We start from the raw sequence: 27,734 nt of genomic DNA on the forward strand, positions 1-27,734 counted from the left end.
TAATGAATGTTGCCACTTTTATTTAAGATATTGACGAATGTAAGTACAATGACAGTTACGTATGCAACTTTGGAACATGTCATAATCATAAAGAAGGATGGAATTGCATTTGCGAAAATGGTTATCACCCTCAAGAAATAGTACCAAATAAAATTTACACATGTGTCGGTAAGCAGTAATATAGTATATTTTCTCACAGAGTCACTTCTTGTTCTCTTGCTGGATTCTAAAATTTGTTACTTCATTTTGTAGTAAAAACATATTTTCTTCTATAAGCTTATGCGTTATTATTGCTCTAGATTTTAGTGCATCAGAAGTGTATATATATGAAAATGTTATTTTGACTGTACATTTATATAACTATATATGTGCACAGTAAACGTTACATTTTATCACTTGATGTCTTTATTATAGATATCGATGAATGCATAAACGACAATGTTTGTTCTCACGGAGGTACCTGTGTAAACATTCCTGGTAATTGGACCTGTGAATGCCCAGTTGGATTTCAAGTGAATAGAGTAAACAAATCCTTCATTCAATGTAAAGGTACGAACCACAAAAACTAATTACCTTTTTTATTCCTTTTGTGATGTTACAATACAGTTATTGTAGTATACATTAAGATGAGGATTTCTATACATCGGACACATGTTAGTCTATTTTGTTGTATCTTCGTCTGAACCCTAAATCTTATATAGGTAGATGAAAAAGTCTGCCAGTAGAAATAAAAGAATTTTTCTCCTCTAAAGTTTACATATGATTTTTGTTTCTCTTTAAGTGCGAAAAAGGCTTTTTGATGATTGTTTTTGAAGTTTGCGGTATATTGACATTTTTCGAAGTGTAAAGGCAACTATTAATAAGTAGGGTCACGTCCTTGGTGCTTTCAGAGCATAATTAAGTTTGAGCGAGTAGCCTACATCGGATTTTCAATCTTTAGGCAAACTTTAAACGGACAGAAAAATGACGGTTGCAACAAAAGTGCTGAAGACATATCATTAGTATAAGCAAAAGCAGCGTACGTAGGTCCGGAGTTAACAAAAGCTCAAAACGTGCTGACAAATGTATACATAAACTGTACAGCATCTAAAATATGCGCTTCAAAAATATACACTTATAGCATAAACTGGCATTAATAATCCTAATGCTTTCTGTTGCGTTTAGGACTTTTTAAGTACATATTTCTGAACTTTCGAATAACTCTTGCTCATTTCTCTTTAGATATCGACGAATGTATATCCGGCTATTTTGTTCAAATAATGGTACTTGTGATAATGCACACTGTACAGCATCGAACATGTATGCTTCTAAAATATACAAGTATATCATAAATTGGTATAAATATTCCTATTACTTTTTATTGCAGTGATTCTCCATATGGTTTTTCAGGGTTTCCACTGGCCCTAATATTTTTTTTCGCCACAAAATATTGATGTCAGTGACGCATTTAAGGGGGAGGGAGGTGTATTCTCTAACGTACCGCGCATGTTGCAACAATTTGTCATTTTTTTAGTTTATTTCATTTTTTAATTGTTTAAACTTTTATTGGAGGTGGGGGGTGGGGGGTCAGGGCGCTCTCCCTCTGGAAATTTTTGAAATACAGGCATGAAATCATGGCCTCTGGTGCATTTTTAGATCCAAAAGTTTTAGGTAATGGAGGGGTTAGTACCCTGTTGATGAGAGGGAGAGGGGGTCAGGGGGAAAATCATGAAATATAGGTATGGAATGGTGGCCTCTGGTGCATTTCTGGGTCTAAATTTTGAAAAAATATTATTATTATTCCTTTGCCAAAATAGTAGGTGCATCTTTGATGAGTATAGGCCACTTCTCAGCTAACTGGGGGAGAGTGGGGGTGGGGGTTGGGGGTGGGGGCTCGAGCCCCTGAAGCCGGACCTGGAATTGCATTTCAAATAAAAGGACTTTATAAATCAAGATATACATATCACTGTATTTTGCATCTGGCAATTTGATTTAAAATCAACAATACATTTGCATTAATCGGAATTTGTGGTCGCAAAAATGTGTGACAAACGGAAAAAAAAGGCAATCAAGACTAGCATTATTTATAAAATGAAAACTTATAACTTATTTTCTATGGCCAGAGTTAATTTTTACCATTGATTTCTGCTTGTTTATCGCAGTTTTTCAGTGGAATTTGCCAAAATCAATCTACGATCATGATTTAAAAATTATTGGAATTTATCTCGGATGTCCCGTCAGTCGTTCATTCCAAAGTTTTGCTACAAAATATAACTTAGAAATGGCTACTTTGACACTACTTTTTGTTTCTGAACTTTTGACTAATTTTTTTCATTTTTCCTTTAGATATCGACGAATGTAAAGACCCATCTAGCTATATTTGTTCAAATAATGGTACATGTGCTAATAGTCTAGGTAGTTGGTCATGTCACTGCGCAGATGGCTTTAAAGAGGTTCGAAAAACCGAACATTTTTTTGAATGCAAAGGTATGTAAATCTTACATAATTTATTCAAGGACTACGTAGGATTAACATGAAAAGGTGGCAACAAATTCTTAAAGTCAATGACAAAAAACATGTGAAATCAGATTCCTTTACTACAATGGTTGCAAATCTGATTACAAATGTTAGCTTTGTTAAAGGTATATAAATCGTTTACGAATTACCTGGAAAACACACAATTCAAGAAACCAGTGTTACAGTCATAGGAATCGTGTTCAAATGTTTTATAAAGGAACCCTACGTCAAAAAGTTAATTTACCGTCAGTCAAATGTTTAGAGCGTAGTAAATCTTGGAAAGCAAAATGAATTTTGAAACGGAGTGTTCCTTTAAAAAGTTTTGATGACGACAGTCTTGATTTAGTGGTGCTTTTGTACACAAAATGGCAAAAATATTTAAACCATGGGAAGTATGGGAACATGTATTGTGTAACTGTTAATGTTTCAAGCTTTTTTGCACCAGAAATCGGTTTAATCAGGGAAAGTTAGTTTACATGTTGTAATTCACTTACAATTAGGCCAGTTTTTACAGCAAACCGTACGTAGTCCTTGATTATTGAAATATAACGATGGATAATATTTGACAGGACTGTGTTCTTTGAATGTTTGTTGTTTTTCTTGTGTTTTTTTCCTGTTAGACTTTAATCATTGTATTTCACAGTTTCAAAACAGTGCAATGTTTTATATCAAAATACAGAAATACACATGGATGCATAATATATGACGATGTAGAGGTATATAAAACACACAAATACCCCAAAAATATGCTGTTCGTATATTTCTTCTTGCAGTTACTATTGAGGTTATGTTTGAACAACAAAAAGTAAATTGAATAGCATAACCAGAGAAAATGTTTTGCTTTTCATTTCTCACCAGCGACTTCTGTAGCCTGAATTTCAATGACTTGCACCTGTATATATGTAAAAATTCAAGAATACAACATATGTAAGCATGCCTTAATCAATGTAATTTAGATACCGACGAATGCTTCGACTTTGAGAAAAGTAACAGCACAGGCGAACGTTGTGTACATGGTTCATGTGTCAATACCATCGGATCTTGGAATTGTAAATGTCCTCCAGGTAGAACGTCGCAGAGGCTTGGAAATAACACGTACGAAGCATACAGATGTCAAGGTAAATTTTGTATTGAAGTATATTACATCACATCGATCATTTGCAACCAATACTTTATATACATGCAAGTTGCAGCAAAAGGAAGCTCCGCGCCAAACAAAGCAGTGTATGTAGTACTGATAGAACAGTAGGTGATATAACAATGCTGGTGTCTTGGTTGTATACCCTGATGGGGTTTCATGAATGTAGGATAAAAACATTGCCTTTGTAGTGTGAGAAGAATTTTTATTGTTGTATTTAGTGCCATAATTATTGACCGTAGCCCATATATGAAAATGACTTTAATAAATTATTCTTAGTTTTGGTATATTAAATGTAATGTATTGTGTACTTGTTTACACAAGGTTGTTATTAAATTCAGTCTTGTGACTTAGTTGTTCATCCGAAATGACCGAGTTTCAAACTTAGCTAAGATGTTATCAATACCATTATTTACCATCGTTGAGCAAATTGCAAATTGGTAATTTGCGTTATGCGATTTACAAAATGCGCAGATTGGTTATCTGCGTGTATCGTTTACGTATTATTATACGGAAACGGAAAAAAAACAACACACCGGGCAAACTATTTGGATACGCTTGACACATTTAAAATAATACTGGTAAGCATCGGTCTGTGCTCGAGAAATGCATATTCACATGTTTTATACTTTATAGAAAAACACACTCATCGAAACTATTCTTTTCTGGCACATTCAGCAAACTAAAAAGGAAAGTTCCGACAAAAATGCTTCTTTCTGCTCTTTGATTTATTTCCTGTTTCTATCCTTCTTATGAAACTTATTTTTCTCGTTTGTGTTTTTAAATCTGATGCTATCATTATGTGCCTGGTCAGACATTAAATAAGAATTTTAAATTTTTCACATCGAAAGGATAAAAGATAACAGGCAAGGGAAGATTTCCTGGAAGCACAGAACACCACAAACACAGCCTCAGAGCCAGGCGTTTGCAAAGTAGGCCCACAACAAAAAGAAGCTGTAACTACGAAAGACCCGTGGTGACACTTCAACTTCATTATTTCACGATTTCTGCTTCATGATTTCACGATTTCACGATTTCCACTTCATGAATTCACGATTTCACGAATTCACGATTTCACGAAAAAACTTCACGATTTCTTGATTTCACGATTTCATGATTTCACGATTTCTTGATTTCATGATTTCCACTTCATGAATTCACGATTTCACGATTTCTGCTTCCTGAATTCACGATTTCCACTTCTTGAATTCACGATTTCACGATTTCCACTTCATGAATTCACGATTTCCACTTCACTATTTCACGATTTCAACTTCACGAATTCACGATTTCCACTTCACGAATTCACGATTTCACGATTTCAACTTCATGAATTCACGATTTCCACTTCACGAATTCACGATTTCCACTTCACGAATTCACGATTTCAACTTCACGAATTCACGATTTCCACTTCACGAATTCACGATTTCACTATTTCCACTTCATGAATTCACGATTTCAACTTCATGAATTCACGATTTCAACTTCACGAATTCACGATTTCAGGAATTCACGTTTTGAAATGCACAATTTCAACTTCATGAATTCACGATTTCCACTTCACGAATTCACGATTTCAACTTCACGAATTCACGATTTCGACTTCACGAATTCACGATTTCACTATTTCCACTTCATGAATTCACGATTTCACGATTTCAACTTCATGAATTCACGATTGCACAATTTCAACTTCATGAATTCACGATTTCCACTTCACGAATTCACGATTTCAACTTCACGAATTCACGATTTCGACTTCACGAATTCACGATTTCACTATTTCCACTTCATGAATTCACGATTTCACGATTTCAACTTCATGAATTCACGATTCCACTTCACGAATTCACGATTTCCACTTCATGAATTCACGATTTCAACTTCATGAATTCACGATTTCCACTTCACGAATTCAAGATTTCACGATTTGCACTTCACGAATTCACGATTTCCACTTCACGAATTCACGATTTCACGATTTCAACTTCATGAATTCACGATTTCCACTTCACGATTTCACCATTTCAACTTCACGAATTCACGATTTCACGATTTCAACTTCACGAATTCACGATTTTCACTTCACGAATTCACGATTTCACTATTTCAACTTCATGAATTCACGATTTCCACTTCACGAATTCACGATTTCCACTTCATGAATTCACGATTTCACGATTTCAACTTCATGAATTCACTATTTCCACTTCACGAATTCACGATTTCAACTTCATGAATTCACGATTTCACGATTTCCACTTCACGAATTCACGATTTCACGATTTCAACTTCACGAATTCACGATTTCCACTTCACGAATTCACGATTTCACGATTTCAACTTCATGAATTCACGATTTCACCACGAGAATTCGTGAAGTGGAAATCGTGAATTCATGAAGTGGAAATCGTGAAATCGTGAATTCATGAAGTGGAAATCGTGAAATCATGAAGCAGAAATCGTGAAATAATGAAGTTGAAATGTCACCACGGGTCTTTCGTATGTAACAGATAAATATTACAGACGGGTTGCTTCAAAAATCCAACAAGTACATTTCAATTTTATGCAAATAAATATAGAGGCGAGGAATGGGTAAGGGTACAAAGGGGTGGGGGTGAAGGGGAATGTGGCACAAGGATGAATATTCGAAAGGGAATGCTACGTTCCTTGACCACAGTTACCCTACAACGCAAACCACAGCAGCACAGACACTCGAGTACAAAAGACAAATAGGTGAGGGGGTGGCAGTAATGTCTACCATGCACCCCCACCCCCTAAACTTTTTTTCATAGGTACCAAATTGTTCGGCAGGACCAACTCTTTCAAAATGAAAAAAAATGTTCCCATGAAAAAACTCTTTTGAACTATATATGGTTTCACTGTTTCCATGGCAACCGATCATTTTTGAAAAGGACAACCATATAGATGATAATCAGTCATATCTTGGTCAGGTTTGGTGATTATACAATAGAAATGGTGTCATGGAGTTAAGACATTGGCCTTAAAATAGCAGCATTTTTATGTTAATTAACTAATTTGCATATTCATGAATATTAATGAGACTGCTAAAAATGACAAAATTTTGTTTGAAAATAATATTTTCTAAGATTCAAACCAATTTAAATGTACCAAACAGTTTTGATCTGGTTCTGAAAGTCTCTCAGTGTTTTCTTAAATAGTATTTTGTAACCCTAATGGAAGTTTTGTACTCCAAAATAAGTATGTTTAGCTAATTTGCATAAAATTAACCACTACCACAACCAACGTCTCAGGAAACAAGATACCACTAAAATTTGATAAAATGATATAATTAATTGTCATCAGTGAATAATAATTATGTGAACTATATTGTTTGGAAAAGCTAGGAACCATAACTTGCATCCCAAAGGAGAATAAACCAAAACATTTTTTTAAAAATTGGAGACCAATAACATTCTTGAATGTACTATATAAACTGGCTTCTGGTAGCATCGCAAATAGGTTGAAAAAAAGTGTTAAATTTACTTATTTCAAATGATCAGACAGGATTTGTTAAAGAACGTAATATTGGTGAAAACACGAGGTTACTATATGACATTATACAATATACTGAAGCAAATGATATTTCAGGGCTACTTGCACTGATAGATTTCGAAAAGGCATTTGATTCAATAGTTACCCTTTAACTTTATTGAAAAAAACATTAGATTTCTTTAAATTTAGTAACATGATGAAGAAATGGATCAATATGTTCCTGTATAATACAGAGGTTTGTGTACAACTGAATGGATTTTTATCAAATGTTTTCAATGTTGAACGTGGCTGCAGAGAACGAGACGCAATTTCACCTTATATCTTTATTTTGTGTGCAGAAATTTTAGCTATCAAAATGCGACAATGTAAGGATATTAAGGGAATACAGATTGAAGGTAAAGAATATAAGATTTCTCAGTTTGGTGACGATACTTCTATATTACTAGATGGAACTGACAGGTCTCTGAACTCTACCTTGAATCTGTTAGATAGATTTTCATTGATATCCGGTCTAAAGATAAACTATGACAAGACAAAAATCATTTGGATAGGCTCCCTCATATATAGTACTAGGTCAATTAAAACACGATGGAAACTATCGTGGGTGGGTACTCAATTTAGAGTGCTAGGCCTAGTTTTTGATGTTGGTCTAAATAGAATGTATGACTTAAACTTTAAAGAAAACTTAAGTAAATTGAAAAATAGTATTACATACTGGAAAAGACGTAATTAACACCAATAGGTAGAATAACAGTTGTCAAGGCAATGTTACTTCCTCCGTTGACAAATCTGTTTATAAGTCTGCCAACTCCTGATAAGAATTTTATCAAGAATCTTACTGATATGCTAAATGAATTTGTCTGTAATGGTAAAAATAAAATAAAGAATACAGTGCTTATCAAAGACTACACTGAAGGCGGACTAAATATGATTGATATTCCAAGTTACATCTATAGTCTTAAAATTAAATGGCTAAGAAATTATGTTTGTAATAGCAAGAATAAATGCTATAATTTGGTAAGATCAATATTTGATTTGGAGAAACTTTTTAATTGTGGCAAAACATATGCCCAGATTACTATTGTAAAAATTAAAAATACCTTCTGGATAGTGGTACTGAAGGCTTACATTTGTTACATGGATAAGCTGCCTATTGTTAATACAGCACAGTTACTGAATATGCCACTTTTTTATAATAACAACTTTTGTATAAATAGAAAGCATATCTACATATCTCCATTGTATTCAAAAGGGATAATATTTGTAAATGACATAATTGATGATGATGGAAAGTTTCTAGACCATAACCATTTAAAAGAAGTAACTGGAAGGCCGCTTAATTTCCTCCATTATTTTGGCTTAAGAAATGATGTAATTATATAACTAGTTATATCAAAAAAATAAAAATACCTTTAGAAAAAAACAAACAACTCTTAAATCCAAATATTAGTTGTTATGTGCATCCCATTCTATATATATATAAAAGACATATATAAATAAATTTTTATATAAAACTCTTACCAAAAAACGAAGATATACCAACAAGTCAAACGAAGTGGGACTGCTTAAGTAAAAATAGTATAAATTGGAGCCTAATGTATAGTTATGTTTTTAAGTGTACAAGAGATACATACATACAGTGGTTACAAACGAGAATGTAATATGTAATACATAGAATTTTAGCAACACACTCCCTACTGTTTAAAATGAAAATTAAGAATAATAATTTGTGCACTTTTTGTCAGAGCCAGGAGGAAACTTTAATCCATCTCTTTTGGGAATGGTCTAAGGTTAAATCAATCATACAACATATAATAAATGAATTTGAACACTTTGACCTAAATTGTGAAATAAGTAAGTTGACTGTTGTGTTGGGATCTGGGAGAAAAGATTACATGTTAGATTTTTTTTTTTAGAAACAAAAATGTATATATACTTATGTAAACGGAACCAAGTTATGCCTAGCATCGTAGGTTTAAGATATATCAAGCCTCAAACATGACTGAATTAGAGTTTATGTTAACTACATTTGAATTGTGATTTTTAAACTAAATAGTACTTGATATTGTACAATGGATATAAAACCTATATATATATATATATATATATATATATATATTATTAAATAGTTACCAAAAATCTTATCAACCTTTTACAGTAATGTGAAAATCTGTAGCATTCTTTATTCTTTGCACTGTATACAATATTTATATTTTTTGTTGTATTTTTTTCTCTCGTTTTGCTCTCTTCTGCACCATATAAAAGGGGGTATTGAATCTGTATAGTTACATATATGTTATATTGAATAATGAGTACATGTAGTTCCTTGTTAAAATGTTATTGTAGTCATTGAAAAGCCATAGAGCTTGTCTGTAATTATTTATATGTCATATGTCTTATGTAATAAAAACATTATCCCCCTAAAAGAAAAATTTAAAAAAAATTTAAAAAATTATGTGAACTATATTGTTTGGAAATGTAGTTTTTTTGAAGGAGGAATCAGTATGTAACATACTTTACACATGTTACGGTACCATTTCAATAACCTTGTTTTATTACATCAATTATTAAAAAATATAGATCAGACAGTTTTGACCTGGTCTTAATGTCTCTCAGTGGCTTTTAGAATAGTATTTTGTTACTTTGCAAGTAAATATTTTTTTTCTACATTAGGTATTTTAGCTAATTTGCATAAAATTAATCTATGCTAAAACAGACATCTCTGGAAAGAAGATATAACTAAAACTAAACAACATGATGAAATAAACAGTGATCAATAAATTTGTGTTATTTGAGCTATATCATATGAAAATATAGTGTAAATACTTATTTGAAGAAGGAATATGTTTGTAACATACTTTACACATGTTATGTTACCATTCCAGTAATCTTGTTTTATTGTATCGGTATTTTCTCAGAAAATAGTAGAGGAATATTTAGTTATTAAATACTCTTACAAAATAGTATAATTTCATACTTCTCAAGCAATGGAATTATTTTCATAATGGCACTTTAAAATACGTTACCACTGTATTTTGCTGTATTTAGAAATATATAGGAAGAAATTTGAATCATCGTTATCAGTATTATGATATCATTGGTTTGTTAAAACTTTAAAGTATTAATTCTAACATTCTTTCTTTACTTTTGTCAACCAAGAAATCATCTGAAACATGCCTTACACATACAATGTTTTTTTTTCATTTTGAATAAATGCATCTATCAGTTTGATTACACTAATATCAGTTTCTTCATTATGTTGTTCTTTTATTTGATGGTTTCAATAGTGTTTGTCAATAATTACATTTTACTTTAATTATGTATTCTTATGTATACATTCTATATATATTGATTATGTATAAATCCCTGCTAACAATCATACACTGATAATAGGGTAACAATTGGGACTGCCTTTGATATAAAATGTTTTTAATGGAATATTTATCTTGTTTTGTGTGATTGTGAAGTGTATCCTTGCAGTTATTTACGTGAGAAATAAAGCATTTTGTTTTTGAGTTTCAGAAAAACATGCATTGTATTGAGATATTTACTAGTAAGATATTCACTGTTGAAAAGCAGCACTGAGCAAAAACTAAAACACAAATTGAAATATTCAGGTACTTTAAGTAATCTTTAGATTTAAACTTATGAAATTTTAAAAAGCTGTCAAGAATGTGAACAATATTAAGTGTTAGGAAACCAAAATTGTTAAGAAAACAATTACATAATACTATTAAAAATTTCTAGGAAGATACTGAGTTCCTTCTGAACGACACTTCAGAGTTGCTGAAAACATTTTGCAATAGACTTTACGAAGATCCTTCAGAAGCAAAGAACGCAACCAAGCAAATAAATAGCGAACTCATTTGGATCAAGTCTGTTTATGAGCGGTAATGAAGTCTGAAACACCTATTACGCCCATTAGGACTGCCTTAGGAGGAATTCTGTTTTAGTAAACATGGTCCAAAAGGACCAGAAAATATAACAACACTGAAACCGAGTACGAGGAGACTTTTTACATCATACTATCATATGGCACTTAAAGACTTTTTTGTGATAGCAAATATTTTTAAGATGATCCTTTGGAAGCATAACAACACAACTAAGCAAAATAACAGCCGACTTGATTTGATTGTGTCTGTTCGTTAGATGTAGTGAAATGTGAAATTGCCTTAACACCAGCTCTAGCTTAAACAGTGTCCTGTTATAGTAAAATTGTATGGATTAGTTAAAATTTGAATCTAAAATCAGATGAAACGTCTGACAAATATTAACTGCACACAATTAAGGCAGAAGTGTTACAAGAATCGCATTCTGCACGTCTTGATTAAGATGTGACTTACGATATTTTCACTTTACTGTTACCTAATATAGCATATTTTCTCTCTTGTTGGTTAGCTGTTATGAATAATATGTTGTTTTATAACATATTATTTATAAAATAGAAAGCAACTGACAAAAGAAGATCATAGGCCCTCAAAACACACTTTATTTTTAGCTCACCTGTCACATAGTGACAAGGTGAGCTTTTGTGATCACCCTTCGTCCGTCGTCCGTCGTCAGTCCGTCCGTCCGTCCGTCAACAATTTCTTGTCTGCACGATAGTGGTTTCATTTATGATTTTATTTTAACCAAACTTGCACACAACTTGTATCACCATAAGATCTCGATTCCTTTCTTGAACTGGCCAGATCCCATTATGGGTTCCAGAGTTATGGCCCCTGAAAGGGCCAAAATTAGCTATTTTGACCTTGTCTGCACAATAGCAGCTTTATTTATAATTTGATTTTTACCAAACTGGCACACAACTTGTATCACCATAAGATCTTGGTTCGTTTTTTGAACTGGCCAGATTCCATTATGGGTTCCAGAGTTATGGCCCCTGAAAAGGCCAGAATTAGCTATTTTGACCTTGTCTGCACAATAGCAGCTTCATTTATGATTTGAATTTAATCAAACTTGCACAAAACTTGTGTTGCCATAAGATCTCACTTCCTTTGTTGAACCGGCCAGATCCCTTAATGGGTTCCAGAGTTATGGCCCCTGAAAGGGCCAAAATTAGCTATTTTGACCTTCTCTGCACAATAGCAGCTTCATTTATGATTTGATTTTAACCAAACTTGCACACAACTTGTATCACCACAAGATCTTGGTTCCTTTCTTGAACTTGCCAGATTTCATCATGGATTCCAGAGTTATGGCCCCTTAAAGGTCCAAAATTGGCTATTTTTGGCTTTCGCAGCCATATAGAGACTTCATTTATGGTTTTATTTGATACAAACTTCCAAAATATCTTCAACAACAATAAATCTTGGATTCCATGACAAATCAGATCCAATCGTAGGTTCCAGAGTTATTTTATATCTGATTACCTCCCCTGATTGTAATCAAAATGGATTTATATCAGTAAGTACTTATAGGACTTATTTGAAATTTCATTATTGTCATTAGTTGGACTGAGCCAATCAGGGTAGATAACTATGGACTGATTTTATGTCAAATTACCTCCCTTTATTTCAAATTAAAATAGGTATATCTCCGTAACTAATGAAGATACTGATCTGAAAATTTCATTTATGTCAACAGATTTATTTGGCAGATCATTCTTTTGTTCACTTACAATAATTTTCTTTTTAATTACTTCCCTTTTACGTTACTATAAATAGCTTATTTTAGTAACTTTTTTATTATTGGCCGTAGGGAAAAACCGAGACCACTTTTCTGTGGTATAACATGGATGGTACCTCCAATTTTTAGGTGTATTTTGACATATCTGTACCTTGTAAGAATATTTCTTTCTTTTTGGTTAAATTTCTTTCCTTTGTTGTTCCTGTCCTTTGGACTTAGATATTTTTTTCTGAGGACCTTCTTGTCCTCAAGTGCAATGATAACAGGTGAGCGATATAGGGCCATCATGGCCCTCTTGTTTATGAATGACATTTGATTACACTTTGTTTCTGAAGCAATTTGTATCATGCTCTCGAATTTCTTGCTACAGTTTGAACTTTTGTCAGTGACAGGTCATGCCTTTGTCATAACCTTATGAACGTAACTTAATTGATAATCAAACTTTATTTGTTATGATTTATGCATAGTTCCTCTTGGTAGTGGTAGTGTTTCTCTTAATGTTCCGGCATATCCAGGAATATTCCACCACATAATACAATTTAGTCCTTGTCTGTACAATTTAAAATATTAAAAAAAAATATTTTATATACTCTGTCATTCTTGTAAATGTTTAAAAATGACTACAATAGTCTTCTTTATTTCATATCTATAAAGTTTTATATATTTCTTATATCTTGATTTGGTATCACTAAAACAGTTTTGTCAACCCGGTAAAAGTTTTAAAGCTAAAATTTTTACTTTAATATCTGCACACAGTTTCTTTTGTTTATTAGTTTTGTTTTAGCACCACTTTGCAACAGAAATTCATTCATGTAATGTTGATCAGTTAACCTAACAAGTGTCCCTGGATTCCCTATAGGCAAGTGCTAAGTTCTCCGTATTATACAGATGTAAGTATGTTGACTTCAGACACGATATCTTTATTGAATCGTCATAGAGAGCAAAAGCCAAATCCAGATATCTGACTCAAGACCCTATGATTCGTCCTATCGAGCTAGGGTTGGTTTAATATATGTTCTTATAATGCTAATATTTCTAATATTCAAAAAATACTTTTTATAAAACTTGATTTTTACTCACAAGAAGACTACACATATCAGCTGTATGATCGAAATATTATGAACGCACAGATGGATATTATTGTAAGTTTCATTGAAATTCCATCTAAAAGTGTCGGCGATATATGGCCTTTTTGTGTCGGTTCGCCGTAAAATCCAACTCACTCACTCACTCCATCTAAAATTATAGTTACATGGATGGTGCAATATATATTTTAGGCAATTTCTGGCAATTTCTGAAATAACAGAAAAAGACCTTCTTAAGACTTACCGTTAACAGTTTAAAGAAATCAGTATGTGACAATTTGGGCTTCAGTTTCTTCTTAAATATCTTTTTAAAAGTAATGGTAGTGGTAACGTATTTTAAAGCGTGTTACAGAAAAAAATCACATTGTCTGACAAGTAAGGAAGCATATTGTATTATTATAGTACAAAATAAGTAATATTACTTGTGTTTCTGGAATATTTTCTAAATAATTGATGCATTACAACAAGGTTACTTGAAGAGATTTTGATACAATGTAGAGGAAAAGCGATAATTGGAGTTTCATCATCCCGTCGGCGCTATATAAGATTGAGAAAACATTTGCTTCTGTCATATTCCTTTTGTATTACATAAAATATTACATTTCCTTGAAGAAAACGACTAGGCTGCCAGAATATAAGAATAGGTCCTTGTATTTTCTTCTTTTATTTCTGAAAAATTAAGGATAACTTCAGCATAGGTACAAACGTGCTTTTTGAAATGTTTAGAATCTTTAAACAAAAAATTCCGTAACTTGAAATTTTGTATTACCAAGCAAGGAATACATACACAATTTTTAAAAATTTATTAGTACACAACTACAGAATAAACTACTGGATTTAAAACATTTAAACATGTTAAACAGATATTGTTCTATTACTGTCAGCAGCTCTCCTCTTTCAAAGTATAGCATTTACTCTCTTACTATGTGATATTTTACTTAAAGATACCCAATGCATATCTTTCACTAAAATATTTTATTTTTAGATATTTACAAATGTTTCAAATCTTTATAAGATGTATTTAAATTTATTAACTAAATAAATTAAGTTTGCATATACAGCTACATTTATAATTAAATGCCATGAAATAACAATGGCATGTTGAAAAAAGGCCATGATTTTAGTGGAATATACTGTGTTTATCTATACATGTATACAGTTTGTACTATTTTAAGCCTAATACATAATGCTATTAATATGCAGAAACGAGTTAATTTTATGTTTACATACACTATATAAAGAATATTTTAATGTTTTTAAATACGATTTTTGAATCTAATATACCTTTAATGATTATGAAAATGTTTATATAGATGGTTGATTTCGTTTCTTAGGTGACTTCCAGTATATTGGCCAGATTGAATTCCTATGGCTTAAAGCAACTGTTGAAAAGAAAACAATAAACGATTTCTTAAATAAAACGGTAAGTTGATTTAACAGATACTTTCGCTGACATTTAACAAATAAGCAACACAATTTAATTATCATATGTACAAACAAATTTTACAGATTTTTACAGATTTTATTAACTATCACAACAGTAATCTTTAAGTGCAGTGTGGCGGCTGTTAAAGTCTCCCCGTATTTGAAATCAGTGTAGTTATATTAGTTTATATCTGGTCTCATGAACAGACTCAGTCAAACCTGGTCTGCTATTATTCTTCTTCGTTGCTTCCATAGGATCTTTTAGCAGATTTGATTAAATTACACCGTTGCATATGAAACAGAAATGTATTTAAATACAAAAACAATTTTGCAATAACTGAAATGAACAATAGCTTTGCATGAACGCTAAAGAACTGACTTCATGTTTTTCTCTATAGATTTCAAGGTTGTTTTTAAATCAAAACCACGACAGTGGAAGTTTTAAAAAGGGAAATCCACCGATGCATGATATATTTCTAAGTGTAGAAATCTTAAATACAACTATAGAGTAAGTATGTTACATTGATAGTTAATTCCATAATGAAGAAATAAACTTGATGTAGCTATGTTAATTGTCTCTTGCCAAGATACGATACAGTTTCTCATGCAAGTTTCACTATTATGTGTATGACTGACAGATATGTTACAAAATAACTTTGTTCACGTTAACCTGTAAACCAGCATATCTAATGTTTTCTTTAATCATCTACGAACTTCTAAGCTTTTGCAGAGGTAGCACGTTAATGTATTTTATAGCACTTTAATCATTTAAGCATTTCAATGTTCATTTTTAAGTGATGTAGAGCGTACTAGAAACCGAGGTTCCCTTAGATGAGTACAAATTATATGTACAAATATCAAATACAAAAATCCTTATTTTTATGTTACGATAAAGCAAAACATTAACTTATCTATCAGATTATCCCTCTGATAAGAATGATCGGTTTATCTGCATTTTAATTTTCAGACGGAACAGTGGCTATGTTGGAGTGAGTGTCACATATGTCTTACATATTGGAGAGTCAGTTCTACCAGAATGGGTACAAGAATTCCAACAAAATGTTTTCAACGAATCCGCAACTGTAGGAGTAACAGTAAAATACTTAAGATCGTTTATACACGACGGTATTTTCTTTTAAGTTTCTATCTTCTTGATTGAACAAAACACAAAATATTGTACACTTCGTTGTATGAAAATATTCTGTTCTATCATACAATTAAAAATAAGTAAGGGTAGATTTCCAGGAAGCACAGAGCACCCCAAACACAGCCATATACAGGGTGGGTGATCAACTGTTATGATCACATTGTGCTCACTGTAATGACTGCCGCCCTGGGCTAGAAGATTGTCAGAATAATTTGTATATCTGATATATTGATAACGTAATATTTAAGCACAGATAGTGCTTGACTCTCTTTTCATGCTATCATTATTGTTGAATTGCTGTTAACAATAGGATTTGGGTCATTTGTGCCTGATTTGGGTTCATCAAGTCGATAGCTGGATCCCAGCATCACACATTATGTCATATACAACAGTTAAAGGGAACCAGATATTTGGTAGAGCAAGTACTTGTTGTAAAATACTATGTATAAATTTGGACCAATCAAAACACGTTCTATAAATAGCACCAATCAAAGCTCACGTCTGCTAAGGTATAAATAGGTAGATGGATGACAGAGAGATCATTCTGTATCCAGCGATAGAAGAAGGCACATCGAGGATTGAACTAATAATTTATCCCAGTACCTTGATGAGGAAGTTATTGCAACTACACTGTCAGGGCGGATAAATTATTAAAAAGAAAATAGTTTGAAGTTCATAGACTAAAGAAGAGTTGCAGAATTTCAACAAGGTTTCGAGCTATAGGTCCAGCGCATAGGAGTTTTACCTCAAAGCTAGTTGAATGCTATAGACGATAGCAAATATAGGCTGAGACAGAGACCCAGAGATTGGTAATCTACTGAGATAGTAGGAGAGTTCCAGCTCATAGACGGTTCAGCGTTATTGGCAAAGTACAGCCAAGGCATAGGGGATATACCTATATGGCGTTGAAAACTACATATGATAGCATATAAACGCTGAGTATCCAGGAGTCAGGGCGATCATAAAGAGTTGTAACTTCAATTAAGAGGACAGATGCCGAGCATCTATGCGATAGGATCATTTAGGCAAGGTAGCCAGAGGAAAATTTTATATACGAAATATTTGGTATCACCAGCTATACGTTTTAACAAATGACATTCTGTTTCGTTTGTAAGCTAGTCTAAGACATAGTCACCTTAGCGATTGGACCCATTTCATTGTTCAAGATACTAAATGCGTAGGCACTTCCCTGGGTCATATAACTCGTATCCTGACAAAGGTATTTTGTGTTTTTCTACTATTTCGTGTCACATTTAAATGTCTTTTGCCGACTATGTTCTAGCCAGCAACTTTCCGGCTCCGACGATGTATAATGCTACAATGTGTCTGTTGCTGTTTTCCATTTACCGTGCAGAGAATTCCGAAACGATGATTTTATTCTTGAAAAGTATTGTAACAGTGAGTCATAAATTCAAAGTAAAACAGTTTTTGTATTTAGACAGGCCTGTTATTGGTAAAGTTGATGAAAAGGGCACTGCGATCTAGTGTTTTCTTCACGCACGACTTGTAAGTGTTTAAACATGTTTTCTATTACGTTTCAGGGATACATGTCTGAATTTTGTCCAATTATCGTATATAGCAAGTAATTCCAATCTTCTACCTAATAACGATTTTTTCAAGTGTTTAGTGTTGCAATAGATTAAGATATAACAGTACTAAATAGGTAACTAAGCAGCACTTTCGTGCTAAACAGATCCTGGGGAAAAGTAAACTCCTCATTTTTCCCTAAAGTGGCATTTTCATGTTTTATGCAAGCCAGTTCCTGTTTTATTCTATTGTAGACCTAAACTAGACAGTTTGGTAGTATTGTCAAGGAGCATTCTTGAAATAAAAAAAAACATATAGAAATGTTAACAAACCTTATTACACATGTGTTCATATCCACATTTTAGCTGTGAGTTTGGAAGATGTTCCATGGTGTTGACCTGTCAGACAAAACTCTCTCTTACAAGATACATGACGCTTATATTTTAACTTTTTTTGGTGTTTATTTTTATGTGGTTAATTTAAGCCATAAGGCTAGATCTAGTATGGGCCTAGCCTGAACAGGCTCAATCAAACCGAGCCTGCAACACTTCATTTATGTCGTGTTAGGAGTAGTTTTCCACTTTTTTATTTTATTCTAGGTATGTGTATTAGCTCCCAGAATATCGTTGTTTAATTTACAACTGATATATGTGCTACTTGTACCTAAACCCTGTACTGGTAACATTCTTATATCGATTCAGTTAACACCTATGGAAGTTGCCTTCTTTCTAATTAAATAAAGGTGGTAGTAAAAGATCATTTTGTAAATTTATAAACTCTTAAATTGCATGCATCTGTTGACGGTGTACAATTAGTCTTGTAATTCCGAAGAAAAAAAATTATTTCAGCAGAATATGAATGGTTGTTGAAAGAAGTTCATGACAAATCAGTGCAGAAGTAACAAGGAAATAACAGGACAGTTGTCTTAATCTTTCGGAATATACAACTTTTCCAGTATCTTATTTTGATTTCATGGTACTGAGAATATTATGATAATTAGAAGAGAATGGCAATAATAATTACTGAAGGGCCATTCATTAACTAATTGGGACCATATGGTCAGGTCCGAAATAAAGTATTTTGCTGACTACACCATATGCATAAGCATTATTGGTTTAGAACAGTCTAAAGATAATTTACTTATGTTCATAAGTTTTTCTTATCTTTGACTTCTTTGATAATTTATGCTTTTCTCATAAAACAAACCATCTATGCATTCAATGCATTAAACACATCTCTAAATTGGCGTTAATAAGTACTATTTGGTGTTGACTGTTTTATGAACTCAATCTCAAAAAGAAAAGAAAGTTAAAATTGTCAGCGAAGGTTTTCCATCAAATAACTAGCACGAGGGTAAGATAAAAATAATATAATAAAGTATTAGTGTTATAATATATGCACTGAACGTAATTTAAAATTTGATAACCTGGTAAGTAGCAATAAAATACAAACTTAATATTTTACAACTTAGACGGGATATTAATGAATTCGAATATGACTAATACAGGTTTTATTGGTTGCAATTTTAAAAAGATAAAGACAAGATATTACTCATCAGTGTTGTCAACTATAACGTTTAACAAAGAAGTATAAATGATAGATGGTAATATAAATAAATACATTGTGTATTTTACTGTTTCTAGTTTGAAGTTTAAACATTCTGAATAAAACATCAGCTCAGTTGGTGTAAGATATTTTCATACGCCAGTATAAAATGATAAAAAAGCGTTTATACGTATTATTTAAATTGATACTTATGAGTATAGTAAGACTTAGATAAAAATAACAGATATTTCCCTTTTTAATTGTCATTATTAGTACATGATTTATTAGACCTACATACATCATTTAAACCGCTACGAGTGCGGGAGGTCGTAGGTTCGATCCCCGGCCGCGTCATACCAAAGACGTAAAAAAATGGTACTAGTAGCTTCCTCGCTTGGCGCTCAGCATTAAGAGGATAGCGCTAGGACTGGTCGGTCCGGTGTCAGTATAAGGTGACTGGGTGTGGGGTATCATGCCACGTGTCTACGGCGTGATATTCCAGTGAGGCAGCACTATAAAATTGGGCATTATGCTCACTGCTACAAGTAGACACCGTCGTTTATATGACTGAAAAAATGTTGAAAAAGACGTTAAACCCGAACACACACACACAAACACACACACTCATACATCATTTGTCTCTGTGGCCGAGACCAATGATTAGCCTTTGAAATAGTAATGTTACATGTTTTCAGGTCCGGTGATCCGAACCGCACTGGAACCACAGTTTTTAATCTTGCTTTTACTTCCTTTTTACTTTTCAAACACTATTGTGATATGCTATAAAAACAAATATTTATTTTCTACAAACTAATAATGAAAATGTCATGTACGGTATTTAAATTCTTTATTGTATTACCTAAATGGGTTGTATTTTGCTTGTTCATGTTTTCTAATATAATATCTTTGTTAGATAGTTTAAAAAATAGTTTGTGAAAGTACTCCTGTAAGCTTTGCGTTTCATTTTAATGACAAATTACAAAAAAATGGATAAAGGGCAAAAGAAAATGTTTTATTATATATATAATAAAAGTTTTGAATCGTTTTCGTCAAATAACATTATAAAGTATCTATAAACGTTTTGTCTATACATTATTGATACTCGTATTAAAAGAGATATAGTCATCATACAGGAATCACTCATTTCACATAATAGAAAGAAAAGTAAATGTGTTTGTGTCTAAGGTTAGCTCTTATCGAGTCCACTGTATGATAAAACTTTACTATTATGTTCTATAGCAAATTTGATGTTTTTCTTTGCTACGAAGTCTTTCTGTTGCTTGATTAATGATTTGGGGAGTGCAACCTGTACTAGCGTTTTATTAAATAAACTACGAGACTTGGCTTTATATCTGAGTGTGCTGTAATCAAGTTCAAACAAATCTGATTTCTTGCGTTTTACACTATCTAGTGGAAGATACTGTTGCATTATTAATGCTTTGGAGAGTTGTCTACATTCTACATTTTTACAGACTGAAAGTTTACGAGGAATTCAAACTTATCAGTATTAGCAAAACATTCTACAGTTTTCACTTTGGGAGAAAAATTGTTTTAGAGCAGATTGTGAAACACTTATTAGTAGTTATGCATTAGCTCACGGTTTAATCAAGACAGTTGTAGATGTGCATAGGGATATACTTTCAGCAGATAGTTTAATAAATTGCAAGACTGCAAACTTTTAATAGATATAATTGTTATGTAGATGATTAACAGTACTTGCTATTTACACGAAATACCAAATTTACTGGACGCATTGTGACCATGACAGAATGTTACCATTCAGACATGTATCCCTGGAACATAGTAGAAAACATGCATAAACACGTACAAGAGATAAAGGGTAAGGGTGGATTTCCTGGAAGCACAGAGCACCCAAAACACAGCTATAGAGCCATGATCGCATTGCCTTTTTTCCATTTAATTCTACCAAACAACAGACCTGTTTAAATACATAAAATGCATTATTTTGAATTTTGGATTCATACTGATCACACTTTTTCAAGAAAGTCACCGCTTCGGAAATCTCTGCACGGTAAATTGAAAAACGGCAACAGCCACATTGAAGAATTATAGATCATTGGAACCGGAAAGTTGTTGGCTGGAACGAAGTCGATAAGATATATTTAATTATGCCAAAAATGTTGAAAAACACGAAATACCTTCTAGGACATGGTAGCAATTTTTGAGATGGACATAATGTGATCATAAACAGTTAAGTGATCACCAACCCTGATAGAGCCAAGCAATGTAAAGTAGACCCGCATCAAAAAGAAACTGTAGCGGAAAAATATTGCAGACGGATTGCTCCAAAAGTCTGACAACAAGTACTTATATGCAAATTTCTAAAATGGGTAAAGGTTAGATAAATGATGGAGGTGGTGGGGAAAGTACAAAATAGCATGGATGAATATCTAACAGGGATATCCACGCTTCAAAAACGCCTCCCCACACAGAAAACTACAGCAGCGTAAACACGCACGTTCACAAAACACAGGGGGGAGTGAGATGGGAAGAGAGAGCAAACAAACAAACAGGCTGGAAAAAACAACACAGTGGTCACTGTCCAATACAAACCACAAGCCACATACACACGGAGCAAACAAACAGACAAGCTGGAAAAAGCAACAAAATGGGACACCTAGTAACGGCCATTTTAATCACATGAGGCCCTCATTTGTTAACAATACAAACAGTTAATATGTTAATATTATTAATGATATGCTATTTAATCTCGTAAAGTGCAGTTTATATGACTAATTTTGGTCGTTACATCTTATTACTTACACTACATCTCATTCTCCTCATTAAATAATATCAAATGTATTTGTTGTCGTTATGATTTGCATTTACAAATGTATTAGCTGGAATGATTTTTTATTGCACAACGTTTTTGGGAAGTACGTTATCTAATGCTAAAATAGGCTGCGTCATTCCATCCTTTCTTCTGTCCGTCACACTTAGTGTTCGGTCCATAATGCTGCCATCCATGAAGGATTTTTTAAAAAAAAAAAAACTTGGCACAAAATGCTCACCATAATAACACGACTTGTGATGCGGAAGACCCAGACCCCTAGCTCCAAATTCAATCTCACACTTAGAGGTCAAAGCTTAACAGAGTATGCTTCGTGTCGATCCATAACTCTGCCATCCATCAAGGGATTTTGAAATAACCTAGCACAAATGTTTACCATAATGAGACGATGTGTCATGCGTAAGACCTAGACGCCTAGCTTCAAGGTTAATGTCACATTTAGATTAAAAAGGTTACTAGGGTCCGTTTTGTGTCGGTTCATATCTCTGCCATTCATCAAGGGATTGATTTTGAAATACCTTGGTATAAATGTTCCCCGTAAACAGCAATGTGTCATGCGCAAGATTAAAACCCTATCCCTAAGGTCAAGGTCACACTTAGAGGTTAAACGTTAACATGGTCTGTTTATTGTCTGGTCCATAACTCTGCCATCAATGAAAGGATTTTAAAATTACTTAACATTAATATTCCCTGTAATGAGACGACGTGTCGTGCGCATGACCCAGAACCCTAGCTCCAAGGTCAATGTCACACTTAGAAGTCAAATGTTAACATGGTCTGTTTCTTGTCTGGTCTGTAACTCTGCCTTTTTTAGGGATTTTAAAATTACTTGGCACAAATGTTTCCCATGAGGAGTTAATTTATGAGCAAGACCCATCTCCAAGGTCAATGTCATCTGTCGACATTTTTGGTACTTTTTTATCTGATCTGTATTTTTATGCATTGTTGCTTATTCAAATAAATATTCACCATTACAAGACATTATGTCATGTGCCAAGGTCAAGGTCACAAGCACTTAAGTTAACTGTTTTGCTTTTAATAGAACTGCCTCCCTTTCATATGTTAAAGTACAATACATGTATTTTATATCAGTTTTCTCACTTACTAAAAAATAAAAATAGGTTTAAAGTAAGATAATTGGTACTTATAGATATAAAAAGCTATTAACAATTAAAGACTTGTACAATGCAAACACACGCACAAGTTATAACTTAATGGTTTATACATGTAAATACAGCATTACTTTGGTTGCAGAACATTACGCTTATGTAGAGCAGCTCTGCATTGACCAACAGCGGAATTAACTTTTTCTTGTGTGTAATTTAATTACAAGTTTTTAGTACTACATAAGTGCCATGTATTTTATTTGCTTATTAATAACCTTCCTTTAATATGATAAAATATTTCATAATATTTGAATTTAGTTTTCCTTACAAATTTAAACATAAAATCAAATTAAAATCTTGAAAATATAGATATTTTTAAGCATTCACCTTGTGTAGTTTTCTAGACATTTTCAAACTTCAGAATGTCTTCATGAATGATATGCTATATAGTTATGACTTACATACATTGTTAGAATGTTGCCCTATTATTAAGAAGATGCTGTATTGGCATGCAGTATGTTTGTGAAAAAATGTCCTTTGGCGGGAGACATCGGTAACTCTGTTACAAATATTGTTCCGTTTAGTATTCTCGAGTTAAAACGTCTGTTTCACCTGTAATAGCGACTGAAACTAGTTAGTTATTACTTACTCTTGTTCATTTTGAATTGAGAAATAAATTCACTTTTACGATATTCAATGTACCGTTTGAAAATACTTTGTTCAAACATACAGACATTTAAATCCCTTCTCCCTAATTTTTAATAAAACCAGGTGCTTTTTTTCCTTATGAATTAACATTGGTTTGTGCATACACTTCTTTTTAATAGTGCCTTAAGTTATTGGTCAAGTATATATATTTTGTGTTGTTTTAGATCTAGAGTTAAATCTTTGCACCATTCCAAATAAAACTAACTGTGATTTGTTATCAACAAACTGTACAGTGCACAATGGAAGCTACAGCTGTCCGTGTAAATCTGGATATCATACACGACTGGATAGATATCATTGCAAAGGTAATATTACATGATAACGACTTTACTATTATTGTAAAACTGTTAAATAGTTTAATTCGAACAACATTTTGTACAAATATTTAAAGCTTTCAATGGGTTTATCATAATTGCATCGGTATGGAATTACACTTAGTCGCGATAGAATACAAATTATAAATTGGATATTTCTTTGGAGATAATGATGTCATGTTAAAATATATACTTAATTATTTTAAGAACGTAGAAAAATACAACCATTTAATCTCATTTGTACTTTCCCAAAGTAAACATTGCCACGTCTACAAAAGCTAGAGAGGGACTAACGACTCTATAGTTTGGATTTAATACCGTAAACTTTAAACGTCCTAATGATAACAATTGGAAAATAATACACGAAATGAAAATTAAAGTGACAACATAGAATCAAGAAGTGGGAAGTCAGAAGTAAAATGTTAGATGTAAAATAGTAAAATGAAAGACTTAAGAAGTGTCTCCCCGGCATTTGTACTCGTGAACACACTTATTTTACATACTTATTCGAGGCTGCACCTTTCAGTTATTATTTCCTTTTGGGATCACTCGGCTGATGGTCTCTCGGCGGAATTTGTTCACAAAATATACTGATCTACCTTATACATATATTGGTAAGTATAAAGTACAGTGTTAAGCTGAAATTGTCGCTTCTATATTCAGACTGTACTTTATGCTTACCAACATATGTATAAGGTAGATAAATAGGTGAAAACAATAAGTGCTAAATAAAATGTTTGTTTCAGTGTATATAAACAATGAAATAACGATATTTTGGTATGTTGAATACAATATTTCTGTTTTAATGTATCCTATTTTTCAAAGAAGTATTGTCAATAAATTCTAATACATTGGTAAACCAGCAAGGTGCGAGTTAGCTGTTTTGTTAGGGAACATTTTTGGTTGGATTTAACGTCATACCGATACAATTATAAGTCGTATGACGACTTTCTACCTTATTATGATAGAGGAGGACCAAAGGTGTCCTTACTAGCATTAGTTCTGACACAAGCGGGTACCTGGTTAGAACTACCGACATGATTGGCTTCCTCACGTGCAAGAATCCCACACTTCAAGCGAGGTTTCGAACCCATAACGATAAGGGGCAAGTATTGATTAAGTGAGGTTGTTCGTTATATTTTATTTCAGTATTAATTTTTCGGCTCCTCTGTAAAAGAATGCATGAGGCACCATATATGCGCCTTGTATAATTCAGGCTTAGGCGCATAATATTATTGGTATACGAGACACACATACTTAAAACATGTTTTATTTTGTTCCATATTTTCACTCTAGATAAAGACGAGTGTATAGAGAAAAGCGTTACGTGCAGATTAGGAGATTGCATCAATACGGTTGGCAGCTGGGAATGTGATTGTGATGAATGGTCAGAATTTAAGCGAATTAACGACACTTTTGGTGAATATAAAGGTAAGCAAGTTTTGACCAATAACATACAAACTATTTTTTCAATTCACACATGTAATTACATGTAGTGGTAACCGTTAAAAATGTTGAATAGAATTATATTAGATGTAATAAAAACTTGAACAAAATGTTTGTAGGGCATAAAATGCAACAATAATGACAAACTCGGTTTGATTGAGTTGAAAAAATGCAAAATCCACAAGTCGCAAAGCACGATGTCCAATGTTGCAGGTTGAATTTTATCGAGCCTTTTCCTGGCAGGTAGAGGAAATGCACGGTTACCGTCAGCGCCCTCTAGCCCCGGGTTAAGCAGAACTCAACATTTACATATTTGACAAGTATAAAAACACTTAAGATACACCAGTAGATGTGTTCAAATGGTGTTGTATATGAAAACCTCAATGATGCATACTTTTATTTTACAAAAAGTGGCGTATCACCTCAATTATAATAATGGGTTAATCCCAAATGAGCCTGTTGTTCGTCCCGGCTTTAGCGAAGCTAAAATTTCAGAGACTCAATGATAAGTATATTCTGTTCATAAGCTTATTTGTTTACGTCGGATTAATTGTTGATTTCTTTAAACGGATTTTTTTTCAATATCAGAGCCAGGGATCAATATAATGAGGTCATGGTTCGCAATAATGTCGTCATATTCACCGAATTAGACATGAAATATATTTTGAAGTCTGTTGATGATATCTTTACTTCAGGCAGAACTGCTTTTTTATGTTTAAGTCAATGGACATACGGTATATCCAATACGGTTTCTAAAATACATCTTTAAAATTGAAAAACATGTTGTTATCCAAATTCTAAACAACATAAACTCGACAAAATACAAAAAGTTCTGGTACAATAGGGAAAACGTGCATAATATCTGAAATAAGACTTCCTTTGAATCCACATACATATAAGTTGTTGTTTTAAATTACATCTTTAAATGCCTTCAAAAATCTTTCGTTTCCTTGTTTTATTAATTTAACCGAGGTAGTATTGCATTTTGTGTCACCCGGCTCGACATATCTTCAAATAGATATGACAGATTTTTCAACAATTACCTTCCTTCTGGATTTTTATACCAGCTTTAACAAATTTTTGTCTGTGCATAATCAATTTTTGTACATAAATGAATGTTGACAATTGTCTTTTTAAGATATAAATGAATGTGATAACAATAGCAGTTACGTATGCAAATTAGGCACATGTCATGACAAAGCAGGAGGATGGAACTGCAGTTGCATAGCTGGCTTTTACCCTCAGGAAATAGTGAAAAATAAAATTTACACGTGTACCGGTGAGTAATAATAAAGCATATTCTCTTTCAAAGTCAGTTTTTGATCTCGTTCTGAATTCTGCAGTTAATTACTTGTTTGTTGTAAAAAGAACGTTTCTCTATGGTTAGCGCGGTATTATTGCTCTATAGATTAGACCTCACCAAAATGAATACCTGTGGAAACGTTATTCTGTCTGTGTTTACTTTATGGTATAGGAAATACATGATGTAATACCTTTAAACACTACATGATGTAATACCTTTTACACAAGTTATGTAGAGTACCGAGTACTATTTCATACAAGCAGTGCTTATATCTACATTTTCAAAATCAGTAAGATATTGATGAAATTGAAGAAATATTCGCTTCTATCAATCTAATATACCGTTTTAAAAATATATAAAAATTCAAACCATGAAATATGTTAAATACAACATTTCTGTTTCAATTCATCCTATTTTCAAAGAAGTATTAATATGAACTTAGGTGCTACCTAGAAGGCAGAGCTCCCTTGAAAAATCACCAGTGCACATTGAAATTAAAGGAGTGCTGCTGGAATTATCGGGAATTATGGATCCG

At 32.8% G+C, this 27,734-nt stretch overlaps 1 protein-coding gene across 1 annotated transcript in view; it reads left to right on the plus strand.

Moving 5' to 3' along the window:
- LOC128554992 (fibrillin-1-like) overlaps positions 1–27,734 on the plus strand; it is a gene marked incomplete at its 5' end in the record, with an annotated part of 61,005 nt that overhangs the window by 19,353 nt on the left and 13,918 nt on the right. The window contains 3 exons of the mRNA XM_053536334.1: positions 28–168; positions 25,747–25,881; positions 27,035–27,175. Coding sequence (XP_053392309.1) covers positions 28–168; positions 25,747–25,881; positions 27,035–27,175 — 417 coding nt within the window. The remainder of the gene's footprint in view (positions 1–27; positions 169–25,746; positions 25,882–27,034; positions 27,176–27,734) is intronic.

This window comes from Mercenaria mercenaria, unplaced genomic scaffold (genome assembly GCF_021730395.1).
Source record: "Mercenaria mercenaria strain notata unplaced genomic scaffold, MADL_Memer_1 contig_926, whole genome shotgun sequence".
In the NCBI taxonomy this organism is placed as follows: domain Eukaryota; kingdom Metazoa; phylum Mollusca; class Bivalvia; order Venerida; family Veneridae; genus Mercenaria; species Mercenaria mercenaria.